Raw genomic sequence first — 26387 nt, forward strand, 5'->3', positions numbered from 1 at the left:
TTGTGTGCTAAATATTGGGGTTTGTAATAGTTTGTTTTTCTTGGCACCGCGTATCGGTGATCTCAGTAGATAAACTATAGTCTAAAAGTTCCTCAATTTCTGCTGTTACCGTGTCACGCCACATCACTCTAGCAAAATGCGGTTTGGTAGACTTCGCACAGTGTTTAAGACCAGGCTGAAAATAAATTTCCTTACAATGTTTTCTTTTATCTCAAAAGCAATTTATAATTCACTCTTAAAACGCACATAGAAACATACGCGCGTCCGACACGAATCTCGGGCCCTCAGTATAAAAAGACAAAACTCATACCACCAAAACTATCACTGCTCACATATATGGGTACATACATTATCTCATTCATGTTTATAGACGATTTGGTGGGTAGATGGAGAGATAAGTGACTGGAACAATTAGCAAGTGGGAAGGCATAGTAATTAAGAAATGCAGAACGTATTAGGAAATATGCAAATGCCGTGATATCAGTGGGGGAGGGTTCAACGGCAGAGCGGGCATCGGTAGTGGGCGGTGGTGGGTGGCCTAAGTCAAAAGCGATTTGTTCTTATATCGTATTCGTATAACTCTCTTATAACTCGTAAATGTGGTGCTTTACTGTACACCTTATTCTAAAGCTCCGAGTGAGCTTGGCTCCGATAGAGCTTGGCATTTGATTCACAACGATGAAATTCGTAGACGAAAGCGTACCGACATAGCTCTCAAAATGTATAGGCTGAAGTGGCAATGGGTCGGTCACCTCGTTCGGAGGATTGATAACCGATGAGGAAGAAAGGTCCTCGAGCAATCATGTTTAGGCAAAAGGAGCACAGGTTGCCCCCCGACTAGGTGGACTGACGATCTCGAACCGCCCGGCTAGCGACCCCGGGAAAGACGGCGGTATGTGTGGTCGCATTCCGTTGTATACACCAGACGGTGTGGTTATACAAACTCACCTGGGCGGAGCCCGACGGGGCAGTGCGCTGAGAGGACTCCGGTCGCGCTCCTTTGGAGATCCCGGAGTCCTCAACGCAGCGTCGAGGACGGCCACCGGTGGGTTTTAGTGCGGTAAGAGTCCCACGGCACCGGGCACCTTTTGAAGGTTTCCCCCTCGAGAGAAAAAAAAAACAAAAGGTGGACTGACGATTAGGGTAGGCCTATGTCCAGCAGCGTGTGTTAAGGACACACGCGCTTTTTTTGTTAAATTTTAAAGATTGAGGCAAGATCAATTATAAATTTCTACAAAAACCACATGAAATCAATAATGTTTTTCTAATATTTTCCTAAATAGATGGTGCAATCACATAAACTATTGTAGCAGCTTGCTCGTTTAAAAATATGTAGGTAAAGGATTTTAACAAGTCTTTGACTTGAACCATTTTTATTACAAATTTTTACATTTTAATCCTAAAGGTATTGCGGTGTCACTTTGTTTCTGAAGTAGGCATTTAAAGAAGTGTACTTTAATAAAAGTTATTCAAGATTTTTTAAGAGAAATGGCAGTTAGACGTATAAAGGTCAGTTATAAATTTTAATACGAATCCAAATCCTGCACTTTGTGTTGTTACTGTTAAGGACTAAGTTGGAACGCCCCATGAGCCCTATAAGCATAATTTGCAAATTAAAATACAATTTTAAGGCAGAAACAGAGGTTTAGTATAGATTTAACCTAATACCTTTTTTTTATAAAACTGAAGTAGGTACAGTAGGGGTGTCCAGTTGTCCACATAACGTTAAGTGGTGCCCTCCCCCCCCTCTGCCTCCAATATGAATAATTTAAGCATCTCTCTGAAAACATTCCCGTCCATTCATTACCACTTAATTGGAGCCATAATAGACAGATGGACAGGCGAAAGTTTTAAATACAATTTTGGTATTTAGGTGAACAACGCATCTTTCTGCCTCCCGACTCATATGTAAGTCTATCCCTTTTTACGGCTTTATACGTATGTTTTTTATTTATTGGCGTAAATAGTTCCATCCTCCAGTTGGTGTAAGTGCCATGGCAGGCGTTCATTTGCATTCTACCTCTAAAACTTTATAAAACAAAAAATTGCGATGTAAAAATATGTCTATGAAAGAAATATGCTCGAAAATTGTGCAACATACTTTCACTGTATACTCATAAGCTTAGAATATTTTTCTCAACAGTATTATTTCCTTTTATGGTACATAGTTAAAGGAAAAATAAAAAAATCAACGTCAATTATGTCAATTCAGTTTCAAAGAGTTTTCCGCACATAGCGAAAATAAACATTTTGGTATTTTAAAATAACCATACAATTATTACACACGGGTTATTGGTGAATTCAACAAATCGGTATATTTCCATTTAACCCGATTTAATACAATTATATCTAGACGTGAATATACATTTTCACGTCAACTACTCCAGTTTAAGTATTTGACCGTTCAAGATAAGGATGTGGACAGGAGTGAGACGGACGAGGGAGTACCGGTTTATCGTGGTAAACACAAATAAATAACTAATCAATAGTGATAATATCTTACCGATAACATTGTACAATTATGGTGCAAATCCTGAAGACAGTGCATCGCATTATTCGAATTTTATTGTGATACAACTTTTATAAACGCATTTATTTCTAATATAATGAATATTGACAGTGTACGTTCATTATGGTCCGTTGATTATGTACCTAATATCCTATTTTCTTGAAAAACGAAATTATTTTAATAAGGATTATGTTTATTTCAGATCGAGGAGGTTATGCAGCAGAAGGCGCCAGTGGTGCCTAGTAAAATCAAACTCCAGTAAGTTTATTTTTATTATTTTAATCACAAAACAATTTTATTTTAACGTAATTATGTTTAACAAGTCAAGTTATTTTAGTACTGTTAACGCCATCTGTTATGAATAGCTCACATTAAACATGTGAAGTTATTGTAGATGGCGCTATAATGTGTGTACTATAGACTTATTTCAACTGTATTGTTATTGGGGATATAGCTCAGTGGTAGAGCATTCGACTGCAGATCGAGAGGTCCCCGGTTCAAACCCGGGTGTCCCCTTCATTGGTCTAGCGCTGTTTTTTTTTGTATTGTTATTCCATAAATAAATAAAATAGTAAATAATGTCATAATTAAATTATTTGAACATTTTTTTTGCAACTATATTCTTTTTTTAGTTACATTTTTTATACAATTTCAATTATAAAAATGATATTATAGCCAAATCGATACGATAACTTTAAATAAAATAATTTTAGTATTTTTATATATTATGTAGTAGTAATCAATAAAATAAATTAATATTTTGGTAATAATTAGTAAGTTGGAAAGCTTGTAATGTCACTCTTCAAATCATAATACATACCGTTTAACACTGCTGTTCATCATCAACTGTTAATGTCCCACTGCTGGGCAATATGTCGTAATGAGAAGGATAAGGCCATAAGCCACCGCACTGGCCAAGAGTGCATTACATACCTTTGATACCTTTTTTTAAAGATCTATTAAAAGAATTAAATCAGCAAATTAATCAAGATGTTGTGAAGCGTTACTGTTTTCTGGTTTAACGGGTGTGGTAAGGAAAACATACCTTTCTGAGGCATTCCAGCTTAGTCTTCCAATGTAGCTGCGCATCTGTGGCCGCTAAACTTATCTGGGATTGACAGTAGTTCTCTATGGGTGACACTTGCCTTCTATCATAAGGTCCACCTTATATAGTATATAGTCTTATATAATATATAGTCCACTATATACTTTCAAAAAAATGCTATATATTTTAATTTTCTATCTTTATTTCCAGGCAGCCACAAACCTCAAGCACTCTAAGGAAGGGATTGTCAGCGAACTTCTTCAAGGCAACATTTAGTTCGCGCAGCAAGGCGGTGCCCGCCCTTTCTTCCTACAAGGTCGAGGAAACCACCAAGATAGGCAGCGCGGAGACCAAGCCTGTTACTAGAAATAGGCCTAGGACAGGTACATGAATTTAGCAAATTTAGATAATTTTTTTATGATGTTTTGTTATTTTCTAGCTATCATCAGTGTCGTCAGCCCTATATTGACCTACTTCTGAGTCTCCTCAGGGTCTCCTCTCAGAATGTGAAATGTTTAAGTCTATCATAGGAATCATTACACACGTTTGAAAATCTGTGTCCCTTCACTGTTAAAGAAAGTGATAACTATTTTTAAACTTCCGTAACTTTGAAGAACAAGAGGTGCCTAGGGATTTGAATCTCAGACCACCGGCGAAAGAGGTTGAACTTAAAATAAACGGCTATCAGTATTGCTTAAAATGTTGCAAAACTTAAATTCTGCGATATGGAAATCTAAATTTTGATGTAAGTTGTTTGAATTTCTTTTCATTTTGTCACCCCAGCGCCACCAAAAGAATCCTCAAGCAAGGACAAACCGAGAAGAGCTATAATACGATCCCAACCGGTACAGAAACACGACCGCCCGCTCGAACCGGAACGCCCGTTACGAATAAAACCACTAACACCGGACGAAGAAATCGAAACCAAAAAACATGACTTGAAAAGCCCAAACATAGTGTTGAAAATAGTTAAGAAAACACCAGCGCCTACGAAACCCGCGCCAAAACCACCTGTCAGATCTGACAGTATCCTGCCGCCATCTTTGAAACCGGGTGTCTCTGAAAAAGTCAAATTGAAGAGACCAAAGTTGCTCAATAATAATAATGTTTGGACGAATGCGAATGTCACCCGAAGTGATGGGAAGGCGCCACCGGTACCTATAAGGTAAGTTGTATTTTCTGCAATTAAAAAAGGAAAAGAACAACAAATGTCACAAAGGCATAGGTTAGTGGCTTAAATGCCAAGATGCTACAGAAAACTTATGAACTTTGTAAACAGTTTATTTCGAAATTTGTTGTTTTCTTATTAAATTAAGTTATTCGAAATTCGAAATCAAATTAGGGATAATGTTCAATTAGGGAACTTACTTGATCATAAATAACAATTATAAAGCATGGTTTTGAGAGTTTCGTCAATTTTATTGTCAGTTACTGTCCGTATACTACACATACTGTAATCTTTGGTTACTGTCGTGTAAGTAAGCGATAATTGCATTTAGTACGCTATATGAATATGATGCTAATAAACTTCATGTTATTCTTTAAATGACCTTTCCATTGAATAGCTTCAGACAATTGGAATAACTTAAACAAACAATTCCAACAAAAAACCTTAGAGTTAGTATTGCTGATCGAATCATTGTTATCCTACGCGCGTTCGTATGTAAATACCAGCTCACATGCGCATTCATTTAATTTCAGCTGAGGCTGTAACTTTGAATCAAGTTACAAAACACCGAATACACTGTGTCACATTCAACACAAGCCAATCATAAATTGTCAATTAGTAATAATTCTTACCGTTTGATAACACAGTCGCTTTTACTCAAGCATCACAAGATTTGATTGACGCACGTGACGAAGTAATTTTTTGTTCGTATTCCTGTCTTGTTCTAACTATCTTTATCTCTTTCTCGCTTAGGTGCTTAAGTCACTCTTGCGGTGCTCTTCTAACGGGTGGAATGTTTTCCTTTTAATACAACGCGGCTGATTCACCTCGCCGCCTTGTCGTTCGCAGCTGGCAGCGGTGTTGTGTATATTCAAATTGTCCGTGTTTTAAAAGTAGAAGACAAGCAAGCGGTTCATACTGGCCGGTTAGCAAGTTTGTTTGCTACGGTTGGCCGCGGACGTGTCCTGTGGGCCGGTGCTTTAAATTTCGAACTTTAGTTTACAAACGAAACGAACTGTGTTTGAATTTTATAATGGTGCGTTTGTTTAGTGTTTAAGGGTGTTATGTGATCGGAGTTATTTGGTGTTTTGTGTTTTCTCAATCAGTCTGTCGGTCCAGATGTGGAGTGTAACAAAAAAATTAAAGTTAATGCAGTGCGTCGTTACCCGCTTTCTCGGCTCGCACTATTTCAAAGTGGAATAACGTCTTGGCGTGAAAGTTAACTAAATAATTCCGAACTATCCTCCGTGGATGTATGGCTATAATAGCTTTGCCTTCTTTAACTGTTTTTATTTATGTCACTCTGTACATATAACTATATTGTCCTATATTATCTGTCTTCTTCGATACATTTAGCACGTTACATAAATTAATTGTGTCACAACTAAACACGATTCTACCGTAGAAATCTTAGACGTATTAGCCTAATTAAAGGTTAAAGTACTTAACTCCCAATTTACTGAACTCATTCAGGAGCGCCGGAAGTTCCAACTTTAGTTCATACCCTTTTAGAAGATTACCCTTTGATATTCACTTTGTAAGCTTTAAGTATATTTTGTTTCAAATTTTAACAGTATATAACTTTTGTAATAGGTAAGGCAAGTTGGGATAATGTTGGTGCTTAGCTAAAACCGATATAATCAAATTTCAGGGTTATTTCGTCATATTTTCGGAATTGTCAAACGTAAAAAATAATAAAAGAGAGAGCAAATTATAATGCAATTTTAATCATGCCCCGTACGAATTACGCGGTCTTACTTGACCACATATATTACCCTAACTCATACTTATACTATACTTATTTTAAAAATTTGTAGGTAAAATTCGAAACCGTTTTTTATATCACTGGCTACGCTAACTATGTTTTGATATTAATTATTTTTATATACTTATCGGACTTATATAATCGCTGGCATAATTAATTATGCTCCCTAATTCATTATGATATTTCAAGGCCGTTTTGCCAATTTTGAACAAGAAGCAAATTTGATAATGTCCCACGGCGATAAGATATCGCATTCATTATCATAACAATATTGTATTACATAGCTCTTGTTACAACTATATGCAATTGACATGTACGGTATTTTGGTGCCGAAGTAAATTGATATTATAAGAATTCGGTGGTGCAACCGACATGGAGACAGCACGCAGATGCCGGTACTGGTGCTGGTGGATGCTGAGGCTTTGAAGGTGGTAGAACTCTTTGTGGTTTCACACCGGCGGCACCACAGCCACACCTATTTTTGCCTAATAAAAGCGGTGTTAAGCATTGCTGTGTTCTGGTTTCAACGGTGTGGTAAGAGAGACATACTTTTCCGAGGCGTTCCAGCTTAGTCCTCAGGGGTAGCGGCGCATCTGAGGCCGACCTCGGGTAGGAATATTTAATCCTATCGGGGGTTGATTACAGATGTCCATTTCCGGCAGAAGCCACTTACGATCAGGTAGACTGCATGCTCGTCTGCTCCTTCTATATTATAAAGAAAAAGATGCACGGGTATTGGGGGCAAGCCTATGTATGCACGTACGCATACCCGCTTGCGTACAACAAAGAAAATATCTGAACTGTCTATTGTTATAAAAGAAGCTAGAAATGGATCAACGATTCGTGTCATTTAGGTGAATCACACATTTTGTTTTTCCTGAAGTCAAAAGAGTCAGTTGCTAAATTTACCTTGCTCTTTGGCGATGACAAAAGTTACCTATCAAAAATCAACTGGATTTTTCTTTAAAAGTTTATTGCAGTGTTGATATTAAAAAGCTTATTTTTACCTTCTGCAGTCTCCTTTGAAAAGAGAGAAAAAGATTAAGCCTTATTACTTATCATAATTCTGATTGGTGAAGACGTTATTGAATAGGATCAAATATGAAGCCAAAAAATTTTCGCCATACTATTATATAATATGTATATGTATAGTTCGTGATACTATAGCTGTTTTTTTCACAGGTCCAAATTATTTTATAGTTTGTACTAAATAAATGTTATTAGCAGGCTTAATATTATTACGTTAGATTTTATGTCTACGTATAAGCGCTATTGTAACCAATATGATGACTAGAAGCAGTGGCGGACTAAGGTCAACGCAGGCCCGGGGCGGAAAATCTAAAGGCCCCAGTCTAAAAAGTTCGCCTGTGATTCCGTGAACGTTTTTACGTGACTGATACACATTTCATAGATCGTTGGAGGCCCCCCAGGATCGGAGGCCCGGGGCGGACCGCTCCTTAAGCCGCTAGAGACTAAAGGGACTAGGCTATGTATTCTACTAAAGATAGAAGGTGTTAATTGAGATAATATTGCAGAATTAAGAGATGTATTATCAGAGTAACTGATAAGATATGGATTATAAAGATATGATTGCTGATAGTAATCTTGATTAGGCGCAAGAAATTAAAGATATAAATGTTTTACTCCGACTATCCTCTACCTACCATTATCAAGATTCGGAGAAAAGTAATAGTAGAAAGAAAACATTAAATGAAAAGCAGTCCAAAGGTAGAATTCTAATGAAGGATATTCATTTTTTAGATAGAAAACTTCCAAAACTTTCAGACTGTCTTGCAGTCTCAAAGCGCAATTATTAAGTTTGTTTCAAATTACCAAAGTTATTTGGAAGTTAAAGTAGCTGAATTTAAAGAGTATAAACTGTTATTTGTGCAATTTGAAAGCAATATTGCGTTTAAATTAATGAATACTTAAGTAAAATATGGAAAAGGATTCGAAATGTTTTTTTGAAAAAGTTTTGAGACAACGTAATACAACATACAGGAATCATAGATTCAAATCACGTACTATTAAATTTATTTATGCACGAACAAAAACATTTAATGGAAAATAGCGATTAATGGCGACTCTTTTACTTGTTGCTTCTTAATACAAAATGTTTTTGTTTTGAAAACAGAAATTAACTATAGTAGAAATGAATCGCGTCGCCATAGCAAATTTTAAGACATTGACTACACCTGCTCGCAACTACTTCAGAGCGGACATGCACTCTGGCGCTGACTATACCGTAAACCCCTCGAAAAAGTCCAGTTCCAATAGCAGAAGTAACGAATCAGTGTGGATAAACTAACTCCACTACATGAGCACAACATGAGTCACATAAATCACTCATGACATGTCCGTCGGGAGCATAAATCATGTGCAATGAATATCATTAAGATATTATGTAGTTGTAGTTGCCCCTATTTCGGGGTCAACGTTTCTTTTATTACTTCTAATGGTAGTAGTTTCAATTGACTCATGTTATTGGTATTTATGTTGTGCTTCGTAGTCTTTAACATACAATGCTTACTGCTTTGGACTTGTCGATTGTTTGTTCTTATCCTTAATCTTTATGATATGTATTTTAAATTATAGATGTAGAATGCAGTCCAGCTGGTAGGGGACAACTGCCGCCTACTGCCATTTCTATAATAATCAACAATAGATAGCATTCGAGTAGTACCTGTGATCGGCCGCAGATACTTTGCTTGGAACATCTCGTAAAAGTGTTTCTTCCTTACCAACCTCTACTCTCCTCTTCATTCAAACCAGATGGCAGCAGCGCTACTGTTACCAATCAGATTAGAAGAGTTTGTTCACCTTTGAATATATCTCGATTTATTTTACATTTGTTTCTTACTTTGAAAAGTAGATTTGTTTAGGTACCTTTTTTGGATTTCAGGCATGTTTTAGTTATAACTTATTCGTGATAAAAATAAATTACGACGTCATTTCGCAATTAACTTCGTTTAATTGGTAATCGGTATTGTTGAACTGTGTCTAATTTTCATTACCAGAATTTAGTTAGCCAATACGGCTTGATTGGATTGTTTTTTTTTGTTTCACAAGATGTTACGCACTTTTTAGTGCGCCAATGTGTTCAAATCCTTGTTAAAAGTAACCAAATGTTGTTTTTCGAATTGGAGAATCAAATTTAATCGGTAAAGAACCATGTAAAATTAATATTTTACGAGATGATGTCTAAATGATTTAGAAAATCGTTACGATTGGTTTAAAAAAAGCGCATAAAATTTTTCTTCAACTAAATAAATTATGCGCAAATTTTATCAAAATGTACCTACTTAGGATTGATTTCATGTACCAAAGTTTAGAGAGAACATCAGTAAAATCAATATCTATTGCTTCAAGTTCAAGGTTATCCACTAGAAACTACACATTCTGTTAAAATATTCATAAGAACTTAAATTTATATGGGTTTTTTATTTTTCTCTTAAGTCCTGCATTTCCGTGCAGTTTCCTTAAACTATAAACTCAAAACTACTTAGGAAAGGACGAGGTTTGTCTCGAGTGTGTCTTGAAAGTACTAACATCTTTGGAAAGTATCTCACGCGGTTCTATTCCTATGCCAAAAATGTTAATATGTTTAGGTCACACTCGGTAAAGAAAAGATCAACTTAACGTAAATGCTGTAGAACTGGCAATCTCATTTACTAATATTGTACGTAATTAATCATGGCGTATTGGAGATATAACTACCTACTTGACTCTTGAAGGATTGCTTCTATGTATAGCTTCATAGAACCGTAAAACATCCCAGTCAAAAGCTTTGCGGTTACTTCTGCATAAATGTTGTGTTTTGGAGCAAAAAATCCTCCCTTCACGAAAACTCCTCATTCCCAGTGGCGTAGCTACCTAGGGGCTAGGCGGGGCAGTGCCCCGGGGCCCTCAAACTCAGGGGCCCCTCGAACCCTTACCAGAAATCTCGATCGAACGGAACTTTTGGAAATTTCTCCCATTTTCAAAATAAATATGAAATGTTGCAACCCCACTTTAAACATGACAACTCAATTGAAAATAATTTAAAAGTTATGCCTAGGGAATTCCCCTAAATTCTTTCTGTACTAGTACTTAGTTTTACCTCAACTAACTCAAGCATGGACTGTTCACCAATCATGCAACGAATTATGAGCAAATATGAGTGCTAGAATGCGACCTAACGGAAGTATTCCGCCGTGGGGCCCCGGCGTTGTAAAATAGGGCCTCCCCCTCTCTTTCCGTGGGTGCCGTAAGAACCGGCTAAGGGATACGGTGCAGACCACCTATGCACAAATGTGAATAGTTTGCAGACATATGTTTTTTTTGTGTTTATTTGTTAGTATATTGCGGTTTGGTAGACATATACGAGTATATATATAAATCAATAAATGTATTGATCGGCATGTTAATGCGCAATCGTATCAAATCGGGGTGCGCCGACACATGGACCCTTAATTTATTTAAGTACGTAATGTTATGTGACAAATTAAAGGAAAAGGAAAGTTTTGAAGAAAATACGTATTTTTTCATACATTTGCATACTAATCCTTAAGGATTATACATAAAAAATACATATGTCATAATGGAAGAATTTCTTGGTTAATCAACTAATTCTTCGATGTTATGACATATATGTTTGTAACTTGCGAAAATATAACGGACACATTAGCGTCATAGGATCGTATCCAATCGTGGTCCTATGACGCTTTGATCTGCCTATTTTAAGAACAAATGTCCCTACAGTGAAACATTTTTGATTTATGTGGAAACGTTATACTTTTGCGGAAACTAAAGCCAGGAATAATTGTAAATAAAATAGTTATTTAGTCAGTTAGGCCCGACCTTTATATGATAAATCCTTGACGATCCTATTTCGTTTTATTAGCCAAACCTACATCCAGTATTTATTGTAATTTATGTTGTTACTGTTTAATATTTTTATTACCTGCCCTGCACTGCACAAAAGAGGGCTTAAATAGCTTAGCATTTATAAAGTATTTGTATATTTCATATTTTGTTTGATAAAACCTAATCAGTTTTCATAGCAGTGGGGCCCCATTTTTTTATTTGCCCCAGGGCCCTTGGTTACCTAGCTACGCCACCGCTCATTCCATCCTGTTCGTAAAAAGAACAATTTGGCCTTTTCTATTTTTGGTCTTTTTTGCAATGACTTTGACATCTGAGACGATTGCAAAGCAATGAAACAACAGATTAAAAGCCTAAAAGATCAAACATATTCGTTGTACTTATTCAGACAGGTTACATTAAAGAATGAACACATGCTTTATCTGGCGAAGGACTGTTGTGTAAAACCCCTGAAAAGATCCTAGAATTATTCCAAAAGGTCCGAAAATTCCGAAGGTCAATGAAGGTCGATGAAGTCTAAAAAGTGGTATATTACCTTTCCTAGAAAATTTTAATGTAAGACTTGCTTAGACTAGTAATGTGTGGATTTTATGAATTTCACTCTTATGTCTTAATTCATAATAGTTTTTTATTAAAGGGCTAACAACATCAAGTATAAACCGTCTACATGCAATCTTCGTTTACGATTATTTGATGCAACTTCTTATGCAATGATTAGAAAGTCCCTAGTTTCACCCACTTTAAATATTTTAACAATTAAGGTTATAGCCTCATGATGTAACTTCAACCGTAACACTTTATAAAATATCATCAAAGTAACATGAATCTAATTATTTATATTTTACCCTATATTGTGTGTTTGTAATTACACATTTTTACTTATTTACTATTTATAGACCATGTTAAAAACAGTGTGGTACAAAAGGCGGACTTAATGCTAAATAGCATTATCTCCCAGTCAACCTTAGGGATGTGCAGAAAAATTGAAGGCGGTACAACTATACTAAAGAAAGTGAGAAAGAAAGAGAAAAAAAGAAGATATAAGATATAAATCGATGACAAGTAAATACACATTCGGTTCCTTTTGTTATTTTGTATTAAATAAGAAAACAAATTTTATTTGTTATGTCATATCACACCTTTAATGTTTATCAGCAACTGGCAAGTTGCAAGTAATCAGTTATCTAAAATTACAAAGAATTTATTCCTAAATGTTCAATCATGATTTTAATTCGGCTTAAACAAATAGTATGGGTATTGCCATGTTAACAGGCATGAGCTTGTTTTATAAAGCCTTTAATCCAGAGGGTGACACTGGCTTTAATAAGGCGAGACGGCTGTCTATGTGTAATCCCTCAAATCCTAGAATCCTAGAACAATAATTTGAAGAATAAATACATAAATAAGTTCTTAATCACCTATCCGATTTTCTTCAAATTGTGCTAATTTTGAAAGTGCATTTATTAGATTCGGTAACGGTCTTTAAACAATCTTAAACGTACACAAAAGAAAGATAATTTCAAAACGGTTAAACAGAATCACCAGAAATAATAACCATACTGATTAATCCATCCAAAACAAATAAACGCATTCATTTTCGGAAACAAAGGGTTTAAGCTTATAACGCCCGTCTGTCTGTACAGAGGGTTAAAAATAGCAAACAGTTAGTTACAAAGTTAACATTCAAGCGAGGCTTAATTAAAACAAAAGTGCTATTTAAGGTTGTTGATGCATCAAGTTTTTATAACTGGAACCAAATACTTCATGTCTGTGAGTTTTCTATTTAACTAAAGTTAAAACAGGTTACATGCTGTTGAAATTTTTGGATTATGGATAAATTGTGAAGAATTCTTCTAACGACATGTTTGTAAATAAGATTACGCTGATCTTATTTAATGCAACTAATTGCTATCATCTATTATTTATTATTGCTACGGATCTTATTTCGAATTCAATGTGATTAGACACACAGCACACTCATAGTGTGATGTGAATCTGATTCTACACCTATCGCAGACCGATGGGTATAAACCGTCAATAAACTAATATAATAATTGACATTCTTCTTACTTACAAGAAGGTTAAAGAGCTGAAAGCTTGTTTTAAAATACAATTGGAAGAATTCAATGGACATGATTCAGTTGAATGTCTTGGTAAATTGAATAGTGAATATTCATGGTGAATTTAGACGAGCATGATCCATGAAAATCCATGGGAATAAAATTTCCTCGAGTAATTTTGTTAGTTAATTGCTGGTGCTGGGCACAAGTCTCTACTGCTGGAATAGACTTGGACCATTCGCCACCACGCAAAGAACCAATGGAGCAAATATTTAGATAATAGAAAAAAATAATGTAAGAAACTCAGAACTGCATCCAGCATTGCCCATATTGGACAGGAATACTACTAAAAATACACCAACATGTTGTATGCAAGTAAAAAACAAATATGATGCTCGACCATGGCATTGCTTTGCATACTCGCGTATCCCTTCACCGTCCGTAAATAGAACCTGATGTACTACTTACTGCTCTGCCATTATTGACTAAATAAAGGCTCAATTAGCTTCTACTTCGCTAAAAATGTTGTTCGTTAAATGAGTTTTATATGTGACGTCCAAGATAATTAATAAATTTTGTAAGATTGAAAAATAGAATAACAGTTGCACTCAAAAGCAAATAGGTGTGTCAATGAGTTGCGGTGTCGTCGGATTGTGACTTTTATGTGATGCACCAAAATCGAAATTGTTCGAATAATTTGAAATTTAATAGCCTCCATTCCATAGTTATAAAATGTCATTGCTCCATTCATGAACTATGGTTCTTCAGTCCACAACAATTAGAAGATAATTTTATTATCTTTTGAATCAATTATGAACAAAATCATGATGATTGTCATGATCTACATGACTAAGAGTTCTTAAAAGTTTTGAAAAGCTTTTGTATGTGAAGTTTATCAATCTTGTAGAGTTTGGTAACCTCAAATCCCTGTTCTGTCAAAAGACTCGAGCCAGCATTGGGACAGAAATGACTTGATGTTGTCTATATAAAAAAACACAGACGTTCAGTTGCTTCGCTCAACGTTTCTTATCGTCGGACCAATCAGTACGAAGAATAGACGGGAAATTACATCCTATTGAATAATTCGCCTGATCCCTTAAGCAGGCTCGAACTATAGAACACAGATAATATAGAAATGGCACATTGATTGACGTGTCTTAAAGAGAAGACATTGTTAACAAAATCATACAACTACTTGAAACGTTCTATCTTCTTGATTGTGTAAATCATTTTGTTGATCAAGAAGTTGATTTTTGATGTTATATATTTTCCAGAAGGTGCAAACAGCTTGTGACTGGTCTGATTTTAAGCGGCCATTGCTGCCAATTTACATTATAACAAGTCCCATTAGATCTAGTTATATTTGATATTGATCACGCGTTAGTTTGATGTCCAAATAAATCAAGAGAACTTCTTTAAATTGTTCACACATGAGTCTAGAAGATTCTAGATGATTCGGAAAGTTCTAGCAGCTTCGGATATCAGTTACGCTGTAAAATTGAAAAACGTAGGTCGTTATCATGTTTTTATTTGAAAGTGACCTTGCATATGTATAAACACAGTGTTTGCAGACTTTTACAACACATGTGTCGTTTCACAATGACGTATTGTGTTGTACTTTTTCATTTTGACCATAATATTACAAATGTTATTGTCTTGGGTTAGGATGTGGTAAAGCACCATGTAGATATTGACTACATGTAAGTATGACGTGTTCCAAGAATAGTGAGGAATTTCTTGTATACTTTACGTTGCAAAGTAGTTATACTTTTTTGTACTGTCGATTCCAAAGTAAATAGTTTTTTTCGGTTGATGTCTAATGGGTCCAGCCATTTTTACGATTAATCAAAAATAAACGGATAGTAAAAATAAAATGACATTTACAACTAAAGACCGACATCTCAGTCGTTATGTTACTAAATAATCTTAATTAAAATTATAGGCCTTAGTCTGTCTACGGCTGCAGTATTTAAGATGCGCGCTATTATCAATTCAAGAGATAAAGCAACACATCACGTATTACACTGATTCCACTGTGGCTTATCAGATCAAGTTCCTCGTAATAATTAAGTTGTAAACGAACGGCGAAGAATATAAAGCAGCTCACACGACTCGAGTTACTAACACATTCGAGTCACAAGCTGGAAGATGTAACGATATCCGATAGTCGGGAGTTGAGAATGTTATGGCGAGTAAGAGTACTCTCTTACTATTTCAGTATAGCAAAAAGGATTCTTGCGAGTTATTGCGTTATCAGTGTCATTTAGAATTTAGTGCTACGCTGTTATCGTTAAGAGATATCCAAATTCTTGCGAGAGGAAATCTTACTAAAAACTCACACAAGGATTAGCATCTTCAAGCGTAGGTCTCACGCTTTACAGTGTCCTCGCTTAACCAATTCCGGCGAAAGGGATAAAAAGTATCCTATGTCCGTCTCCTGGTTCTAAGCTACATATCCAACAATATTCAGCCGAATCGGTTCAGCCGCACTTTAGTTATAAATAGTGTAACTAACACGACTTTCTTTTATATACAGGGTGTCCCGTAAGTACCACGACAAACTTGGGGAGAACATAGGTGAGGGTCTGACCTCTCTGGAAAAAAAATACCTTAGTAAAAGTATCACCGTTTTTGCACTATCAATTCAGCAAAAACGGCCTTAACTTTTTTTCTTCAACTTTAAATAATATGTGTGGTAGTAACTTGGTAGTTGGTGGTAGTAACTTTTTTGAAATCTCTATTAACTGGACATATTTTTTTGCGCAATGTATACTTATAGTCCAGTACATTTTTTTTTCACCGCGACGAGTCAAAGTCGAGGGAAAAATAGTAAAGAAATTTAAATCTAAAAATATCCCTATTTTTTTCATGGTTCCTTTACATCTTTTAACCAATTTCCATTTCAATATGGTAGATCAACTATCTGATAGTATTTAACAGAAAAAATAAACACTGCATCACCAAATTTGTACACGCAGTTAACGAAAGAAGATGAAGAGGGCTGAATTTCCCAAAAAATCTAAAACAATTGATAGTGCAAAAACGGTGATACTTTTACTAAGGTTATTTTTTTTTCCCAGAGAGGCTGACCTCTCTGGGGAAGGGTCTGAACCCTCACCTATGTTCTCCCCAAGTTTGTCGTGGTACTTACGGGACACCCTGTATATAGATTACAGTATTCGGCCAAGTATTTCCGTCTACATTTACTTTTGTAACGTACCTACCAATGATAATAGGACAATCTTCCAGGTGGTAAAGTAACATCCAGAGCTCGAATTTCGATTGCTTACGATTCGTATTTCTTTACCAACGAGACACAGACGAACGACTCTTCGTGTTTGCTACCTTTAAGATAGTCAATAGTATATTAACAGGCTCGTAGATATAAATTTGAAGAGGCTTTGAAACATAAACGAAAGTGAAGTACTTTTTGATAGCTCAAAACAATTATTAGTGATAGGGCGGACAAGTGACTCAGGAATATCTAAAAACCTCGAAGTATTGTGTCTCACAAGCTTCGTTTTGCTACACAGCACATGGAAGATGCGTCAGCGTTCCCAATAACTGTAGGTAGTGTTCGATAACGTTTATTTGTCCAAGTGCGACCCAAGGATGTTACGTTTTTGTTCGTTGCAAAACAAGGTTATGCGACCGTTTTAACAATACCCACTATTTAATGGTAACTACTCATCGTTTGTTACATACTATTCGGTCGGGTTGCATCACTCATGTTTGAAAATTCGGGCGTCACGCAAAAACGTATCAGAAGTTGTTCATGTTTTTTGGTCGTGGGTTTCAGGTTTAAATGTAATAAATATTGGCATACAAGTGATTCTAGAAATATTTTTATACTTTTATCTTTCCTTTGGTATAGTATAGTAGAAATTATAAATATGTTTTTATGGGTTAAGTATAATGTATTTTTAACAGACCGTGTATGATAATATATACTTTAATACCTATATATTTCGTGATCGATTACTTTTATCACATGAATTTACCTATTTCGATTATCAAGAAGTACGAAGTTCTCTCCCAAATTTCAGTTCTTAATTTAAACTAAACTTCATTCTTAAAGACCTACTTTCAATCAAATTCGAGAATTTAGTTTTTAACACTCTTGATGTATAGTAGTTTCTATTGTATAATAAATTCGTTTAGGATTGTCGATGATATTCCCATTATTCAGACAATTCCATTGAACCCTCAGTTTCATTATCCCAGCCCGCTTTGAAGCGACGTCTGGAAGGTGACGAGGAATGCAGTTCCATTAAAATTCCTAGAATTTCTGCCATTATATTCGACGGCGACAAAATCTGTATGCGATTCAGTAGTTTAAAGACTATTTTGTTATAGACTGGTAAATTTAAAATTTAGTAAATCTTCTTCTATACTGTCTTTGTGAAGAAACGGGTCGTTTGATTTGATTTTATCATCTTCATTTTCTAACTATAACTTTGAATTGCTCAGGGTAAGAATGATAAGGCATTTGATGAGCTTATCTTCTACATCCTACGCATCTGACTTATCATCAAGTAAAGTTTCGTTTAAATGCAATCCAGCAAGGTATTAAAAATACCCCATAGGTAATTGCAGACTTCAACCGATACAGAGTCAACCTCAAGTCGCCTACATATGCGATGCTAATCCTAAGGAATTTATTTGCAGCACCTTATACTCGTACTATAAGTTTGTATTATAATTGCTATCAAATTACGCCTTAAGTTTTTTACCACATTAACATTAGCTACTCGCGTTATTCCAATTTCTTTTGAGATAGTCTACCAAAAGATGTGTAGTTCTGTCTTACGTCCGATTTATATTGTCTATCTATCCATGTCACAGATGTTAGACATAGCTTATAAGCTGCGCGGGTTCCTGTAACATAAAACGACCATATGTTACAACTCTACAAGAAAAATCTTTCACGCATCCATTGAATGCGAATACAATACCTAAAACTTTAGCAATAGAGGGGTCATGTGAAACCATTGTGTCTCAGACTATTCAATCTTCCTTCAATGAAGTTCTCAATTCTATTATTACACGTTAGGTAAACACTGCCTCTTGTATTGTTTGACTCGTCACAATCATCTGACTTATTGTTATTGTTGGCTGTTGGGTAAAAATTAGGAAAACCACAAGTGAAGTCGTCATATATGTATGACTAATAAATGGTGGAATGAAAACATGGTTACAGTTGCTGAGCTCCGAACAAATTCAGTGATCTAGGAAAATGGAAGAGCTAAAGAGAGGCATTTTATTTTCATAATGATTAAACTTTTCTCTATCTCAATTTACGAGAGTAGCAATGCATCTGTGAGCGATCTCAATGAGATTTATATGTAATACATACTTAATTACTTATACTATTCTACTATCGCCCGTTTCTAATAAATCAATCTTAAACCATTTTTGCTTGCGGACGATCGAATTTATACAAAATGGAGAAAAAATTACTAACGGGCGGGAGAAAAATTTTAACCACAGATCGCTATCAGGTAGGCTGTGTTTCCAACGTCGCACATACTTCTTATTCACATAAAATAAACATAAAACAAACAGAAATAGTATAAATGTCAGATCCCATTCATTGGTAGCCCTGAGTCTGCCATCATAGTGACGCGTCAGAGCGGCGCCGACGCAACCACGATTCAGTGCATACGCGAATGTGACATGAACTGATACTAATATGTTATTGACGAGCTGTGTCTGCGACTTCGTTGTGGATTTAGAATATAACATCAATATTAAGTATGACGCCATCTACTTAGCTCACAGAGTGCATTGATAAGCGGAAATTCTGGTCCTCATATCCGTTTTACAATGTTAGAGAAATTACCTCTAAATTGTAGAATAGATGAATTTGAACCAAATTAAAACTAAATTTTAAGTCAAAATACGGACGATATATATATATATATATACTCGTACAAATACAGCGAAAGTGTTGAAAAACCACATATCAATTCTAAGAAATTTTCTATACTTAACAATCTTATCAGTCTTAACACTAATAATTCTAAGGACGTTTTTGTCGTTTTAAAACTGTTCTGCGTCCGTTATTAATAATCAATCTGTCCAATGTTTTGCTTACCATAAATCAAAATTTTGACAATTTCTAGTAGGCATTCAAATTTAAATCTGGGTGTAATTGATTATTATTTATAACTTATAACTAGCGTTAGTAATCCAATTTTGACACTCAGGTCGACCCTATATAGGACAAAACTTACAAACGCTGCGTACTTGAAAAATCGTTACCATAATTGCCACTGATCTACATCAGCGTTAATGTCAGAGGACCAATAATTGCTTCCTGTTCTGCGAATATCATCTTTGTAACTACAGTAACTAGCTGCCGGCAAAAACTTGTCAGCTATAATTGAATCCCACTAGATACATGCCGAGATGACATGAAGGATCGCGGTTATGTAAGTAAATAGGAGTTGGTATACTTCCTGCCTTATTACCACCATGCTTTTAATCTTGTTCAGGGTAAATATTTATTGCTAGAAAGACGTATTTTATGGACTCGCAAATGTAAAATATAGTTCTAATCAATATTCACCGGATCATATTGATTGATAATCATTTTTTTTTCAATTTTTAAGTACCATAGGTCGAAATAGGTCAATTTTATTTATAATTTTATATATTTTATACTCTACAATTTCTAATAAACATAAAAAAAAATACAAATGTCGATCTTTGGTAGGAAAACTATTGGATTGATTAAACATTAATAACCAATTTAAGTTAACTGTTGACGCCATCAGCAGATATTCCTATGACGTATTTATAAAAGTTCAGAAATTCGGAACAACATCAGTCATTATGGTAGCTTTACCGATATTTCCCAAAGAATACATTTTCATTTTCATAGGAAACGGGAACGGTGCTAGTGAATCCTTGTCCTGAAGGGCCCTTGTTGGGAAAAGGACGGATGAATTCTTTGGCCTTATAAGAGGTCCTTGCCGTGAACGTATAAGAGGTAGCTTGAAGCTAGTGTTGACCCGTTTCTGTGCTGTTCAAGGGACTTGATCTAAAACGGTAGGTATAAGAAAAAATATTAATTGATATTTCCACTTCGACAGTGATAGCTCCGGGAATCTTCAGGGTTCAAATCCAAGCCATCAATAATTTTGAAGTTTTTTGTCGTATTAGAATTCATTATCACATGATTTGACGGCGAGGGAAGAGTAGTGATGAAAGCTTATCTGAGAGTTCTCTTAAGGTTCTCTTAAAACAAAGTTTTAAAAGGTATGTAGTATGTACCCTTTAATTTTTTTTTTTAAGAGAACTCGTCTATAAATCCTTAGTTGGCTAGTGTGGTTGACTATGATCTAAATCTTTCTTATTATGATAGAACACCATTGTTCAATATTGTGACAAATATTTGATAATAAATATCCTTAATTTCGTCATCGTTTAAAAAAAAAAAGAGGTGAATTCGTCGTGGTTCCATGGTGGTCGTGATCACTTCAATGTCATCACCACTACGGCTAACATATTTTTGCGTTAAAATTGCGTTCACACAACATTTTTATAGATATTAATAGCAAACAAAAAAAATATGCCACACCTATATTTACTGTATTTTTGCCTGCTAGTATTTTATTTGTTTAAAATCACAAAATACTGTCTGATAAAGCTCTACAATAGTTCTTCGATGAGTTAAGTATATCCTGAGTAGCAGAACAACTCTGTTGTAAATCGAAGGTACATTGTCCTACAGTCTTAATGCCATCGGTTTATCGGATTGACCGCTCACGTTTGACCCGTGGCTTTCTTCACGTTTTCGTGACTAACAGTGACTCCGTCTTGAACTGAACCTTTTAGCCTGATCAGGTTTCTTTGTGAAGTAGTGTGTCATGGAGCCAGAATAAAAAAATATTACACGCGTTATAACGGTTATAATAAATAACCGTTAATAAACTCCGTTAAATAACATAATAAATAAATAATTTATTATGTTATTTAACGGAGTTTATTGAAAAAAAAAATTAAAATACATAAACAATATATGAGACGAATAGATTATCTTTATCCTTTGAGAAGTTGGGTAGAAAGAGAAAATAGATAAAACGTAAACGTTTTAACTGTATGTTACGGCTATTTCGTGTTTTATTACAATAATCATATTAAAAGAGAGAAAAAGAACCGTTTATTATTATATATGTAAATACCTAGTAACAATGTAATATCTACTTATTTATATGCGCCTCGCAGGATTTAATTCAATGTTTTGTAAACTTTCAAATTGCAAAACTTTCTCTATATATTGTCTTCTTCTTTTTCTACATATTAGGAGTAAAAACAGAATCCTTTTACTAAGCCTCACAACAATCCGTTTGTCACAGGGCTGCGTGCGAGTTCAGTTGATTATTCTCCAAACATGACCCTCATGCCTAAACAATAAAATGTACAAATGATAACATATTTTCATTCAGTCTCGTGCACGCATATCCACCAATTGTTCATCCATCTCCTTTTAAAGGTCGGCTGGAAGATATTTCATTAGGAATAAGCAGTACCTTTGCACAAAATTTTATTTATGAGTCTTTTATATCAATTATCTGTATGTGCATAAATAAATAAATACAATATACAGTTTAGTTTAGTCATTAATTATGCCAGCAATTTTATAGCATAGCCAGTTAAAGTTTATAAGGTGGCGTATCTGTGCTCGCGACGGCTAGGCCGCGGCCGGCGCTGGCCGTTCACCTCTCATTGCATCCTAGCTGTTAGGGTGACCATGTTCTGGGGTAAAGGAAGATAGTTCCGGCTAGAAACTATTTTAATTCATAAAATAAAATAAAATTTTCTCTGTCGTTCCTTAATAATTTCGCGAATCAGGTCTCAAGATCGCTGGATAATGAGATCACTGATTAGTAAACCATAAAAATAAAATAAAATCTTCTCTATCATACCTTAATAATTTCGCGAATCAGGTCTCAAGATCGCTGGATAATGAGATCACTGATTAGTAGACGTGAACTTATAAACGATTGTACCTATACCTATCTATCCTCGTTAACTTACCATCGTAGATACATAGTGTTTACGCTCAAAATTATCGGACTGAAAGTGATTGGGGCAACGGGTGGTCCGTTGCTCAGATCAATAACACTGTTTTGTGTATAAAATGATATTAAAATAGAAATATATTTAAAATTTTCCAATTTTGTTTATATTAATTTCAAAAATGAATAATGGTTTTGACGATACATTATATAATAGTAAAGAAGTTTAAACGTCCATAAACCATGTCCACATTTTGGCATGTTTAATGGACGTTTTTCATTAATTAAGTTCTAGAACCGAGTCAATCCATACGTCACGAAACAATGCCTGTCCTACAAACCAACAAAAACAGTGTCCCATGGTCACCCCAGTTGTCTATCGTGAGCAATTCAATAGGAACGGAATAAGATCCGTTGATCCGATACGGCGGGAACCGAGTTTATTTTTATTCTCCAATGTCAACTTGGCATTGTCGTGGATGTAACTGGTTTTTTGTTTTAATGAAGAAATTACTTGTTTACTACGAAAATTCGATTTAAATTAACACCGGCCGAGTCGTTTAGCTATTTTTGGTTTGAAACGAGTTCTATTCGTTGTAGATAACATCGTTTAGATGAAGTCTACAAAAAATAGTTCTAATGGCTATTGTCCATACACTATAATTACTCTTTAGTTAAATTCAAAAACGTCGTTGTTGTAAGAACAGTAACAGTAACCAATAATTATTATTTACGAATTAATAAACTTCAAATTTGTTTCCAAAAAAGTTTTAATTAACATATTTAATAACTAAAATAGTACCTTCAACGCCTTCGTTGTCGCTTATGGCCGTTACTAATAATCTATCTATCCATTTTTTGCGTAGACTAAATTGACATTTGTAGTATTTAGCCACATATTGTCAGAAGTGGAACTTTGTAGGCAAAACATTGGATAGATTGATTATTAATAAAGAGCATTCTTCGATCAATGCATAGAACATCAATACTAAATACTGTTTATTACTATAAATATTATACAAAATTAAACTGAAGTATTAATAATATAATTATAGTTTAAAAACTAAACCACGCTAAAATCGCACAAGGATAATCTTTATTCCTGACGATCCTGATGAGGAGAATGGGATAAAATTATTAAAATCGTGTATTGTCATTAGTTCTTGATAATTGTGCAAAATTTTTAATTAATCGGACCGTTCAAAGTGGCTATAAATCGAGTTCAAAATTCCGTTATATACATAGATACATACATACATACATACATACAACCCAAGCGAATAAAAGCGTGGTAAAAATAGAATGAAATATAAATCCTGTAATATAATTTACAAACGAGTATGGAGTTATAAATAACTAATAAGGTAATTATTTCTGGGAAATTAGTACTCGAGGGGAGACTAGGGCTGGATTGAGGGTTGCTAATTGTAGTATGATGTCACCAAAGGGCTAACGATTCTAGTTCTTGCTATATTAGTCACCAGAATGTGACGGTTTCAATCAATATTGTAAAACTGATTTATATCAAAACATATTAGATTTTTTCTATAGAAAGAAAAAATGTAGTAACACTGAAAAATGTTTGGGAATTGGTTTACATTGTTTTTCAATCACTAATACCAAAGTACATTTTTTTTTTTCTGCAAACGCCAAAGACCAAACCTCTACAGACGGTGGCTAGTCAAACACAATCCACACGTTTCAATATGTACTGGTTTCTAGACCAAGTGTGTGGATACGTCATCATCATCAACAACCCATTACTGTCCCACTGCTGGGCACGGGTCTCCGCTTATGATGAGAAGGATTAGGCCATAGTCCACCGCGCTGGACAAGTGCGTATTGGTTGAGCTATTTTTTTTATAAATCTGTCAGGTATGCAGGTTACCTCACAATGTTTTCCTTCACCGTTTAGCAAGTGATAATTAATTTCTAATACGCACATAACTTTGAAAAGTCAGAGGTGTCGTGCGTGCCTGGGATTTGAACCTCGGAGCCCTCGATCGAGAGGCCGAGTTTCTTAACCACTAGCCTATCACTGCGATATCACTGTGGATACGGCATGAAGAATAATAAATACATTTTTAGAGTGAAACCCAAATTTATAATTTCATCATCATCAACCCACTATTGCCCAACTCGGCACGTAGACCAGTGCCGATACCTTTAAAAATGGTAAAAAATGAAAAAAAATTACAGTAGGATGAAACCCATTAGAAAAGGAGGGAAATATGATCAAAATGAAAGGAAAAATAAATTACAGACGATCCGAGTTCGGGAAGTGGAGGGGGTGAGTTTTTAAGGGTAAAAAATGGTTTATCTTGATTTCCGGCAAAACTACAAGTCCTATGGAAAAAAGTTAAATGGCAAAGTTGTAGGTAATAAAAAGATCTACAACTTTTGTATTTGCAATTTTTTCACATAACCTCAAAATTTTGGTGAAAAATTCAAAAAACCAAGTTTTTGGTTTTTTATTTATATCTTTTTCAAAAAATTTTTTTTTTCTACGAAATTTGGTGAAAACTTACCTTATTATGTCCCAAATACACTGTAATTTATTTGATTAAAAATATTTATTTTTTCGCCTTATTTTAACTTTATATCAAAAAAGCACCCTAATTTTCAATCGAAAATTCTGACGTCAAAATATCAGCTTTTTTCAAAAAGTTTGGCGGCTTTTTGTTCGTTGAAATATCTACTTTCTGATGGTGTAAAAAAAAATATACATTACTATAGGAAATGTTCTCAGAAAATGCAAAAAATTGAAAAAAACTCAAATTCGAAAATTTTTTTTTAAATAATATTTGTAGATGCCTATTTATTGCTGTTTTAAGATAATTTATATACCTGAGTGACCTTCGGTAAATTTTAGCCCATTGTCAGTTATTTCATAGAGAAGTGGGGACGGACCTAGGAGGGTCTGGGCCTTACTACATACCTGCTATTTCGTAGCAGCTGTAAAAACCGTTAGCCAGTATTCGAGATACAGAGCAGTGTACAACATCGTTTTTAAAAATACACGTGCAGGCTGAGTTATTCTAAGTGAATTGTGAGAAATTTACTTTATTCAAAAAATCGTTTGGAATCTACATAGCAAGGTAAATAATATCTGTATTTTTATCTATATTAATCAACTTTAAAATAAAAATAGTAATATTTTCTTTCATAAATAGTATGTGTTCAGTATTTCGGACTGAACTGGCCGAAACACTGTTACAGAGCATATTATCAGCTTCAAACTTGGTTGGGTAACGAATTGACAGCAACAGATTGGGGCTGGAAGCAGCATCAGCGTGGCATTATGCCCAAATTTACAGAAAAGGATTTAATTCCGGAAGTATTGCTCAAAACTATTTGCTGCAGCTGTGAAACTGGATGTAACAGTTTAAAATGTGGCTGCCGAAAACATGGTTTAAAATGCACAAATTTATGCACTAATTGTCAGGGTTCTGAAAGTTGCTCCAATATGGAAGAAAAAATCTACGAGGAAGTAAATGATTCAGATGAAATTGTGGATGAAGAACCAATGCAGACTGGTAATAACATTCGAGACGAAGATGATGGTCTTGAAGATTTCGACGATCAACTAGAGTTGGAAAGGTTTGTCGAATCTAACGATGAAGAAATGCCTTCAAAGAGACAAAAACTAATGAATAACTGATTAGAAGTTCAGATAAGGTATTATAAATAACAAGATTAACGTTTTTGAAAAAAAAAAATATAATGAATAACGTAATCAGAATTAAGTATCTAAATTCAATAGTACGATTTACATGCATATTTATATTGTATGAGATTTTCTATGACATGAATGTAATTCGAATGAAATTAATTAACTTTTTAACTTAAAAAAAATTGCAGCAATCACATTTTTTTGATGAAATTGTACATAATGATTAAAAAAATTTTTCGAATTTGAGTTTTTTTCAATTTTTTGCATTTTCTGAGAAC

General features: G+C 34.8%; 1 protein-coding gene and 1 non-coding gene across 2 annotated transcripts in view; both read left to right on the top strand.

The window, feature by feature from the left end:
• The first annotated feature begins 2307 nt into the window (after nucleotides 1-2307).
• LOC140746114 (uncharacterized) overlaps nucleotides 2308-26387 on the top strand; it is a 52664-nt gene continuing 28584 nt past the window's right edge. Inside the window, exons 1-4 of the mRNA XM_073078123.1 lie at nucleotides 2308-2460; nucleotides 2712-2767; nucleotides 3765-3937; nucleotides 4338-4719. Of these exons, the coding sequence (XP_072934224.1) occupies nucleotides 2416-2460; nucleotides 2712-2767; nucleotides 3765-3937; nucleotides 4338-4719 (656 nt within the window). The 5' untranslated portion in view covers nucleotides 2308-2415. The remainder of the gene's footprint in view (nucleotides 2461-2711; nucleotides 2768-3764; nucleotides 3938-4337; nucleotides 4720-26387) is intronic.
• TRNAC-GCA (transfer RNA cysteine (anticodon GCA)) lies at nucleotides 2954-3025 on the top strand. The gene has a single exon. It is a non-coding gene; the product is annotated as a tRNA-Cys (tRNA).

This window comes from Epargyreus clarus, unplaced genomic scaffold, assembly GCF_041222505.1.
Source record: "Epargyreus clarus isolate Ecla_fem2 unplaced genomic scaffold, WU_Ecla_fem_2.2 ptg000012l, whole genome shotgun sequence".
NCBI classification, from domain to species: Eukaryota; Metazoa; Arthropoda; class Insecta; order Lepidoptera; family Hesperiidae; genus Epargyreus; species Epargyreus clarus.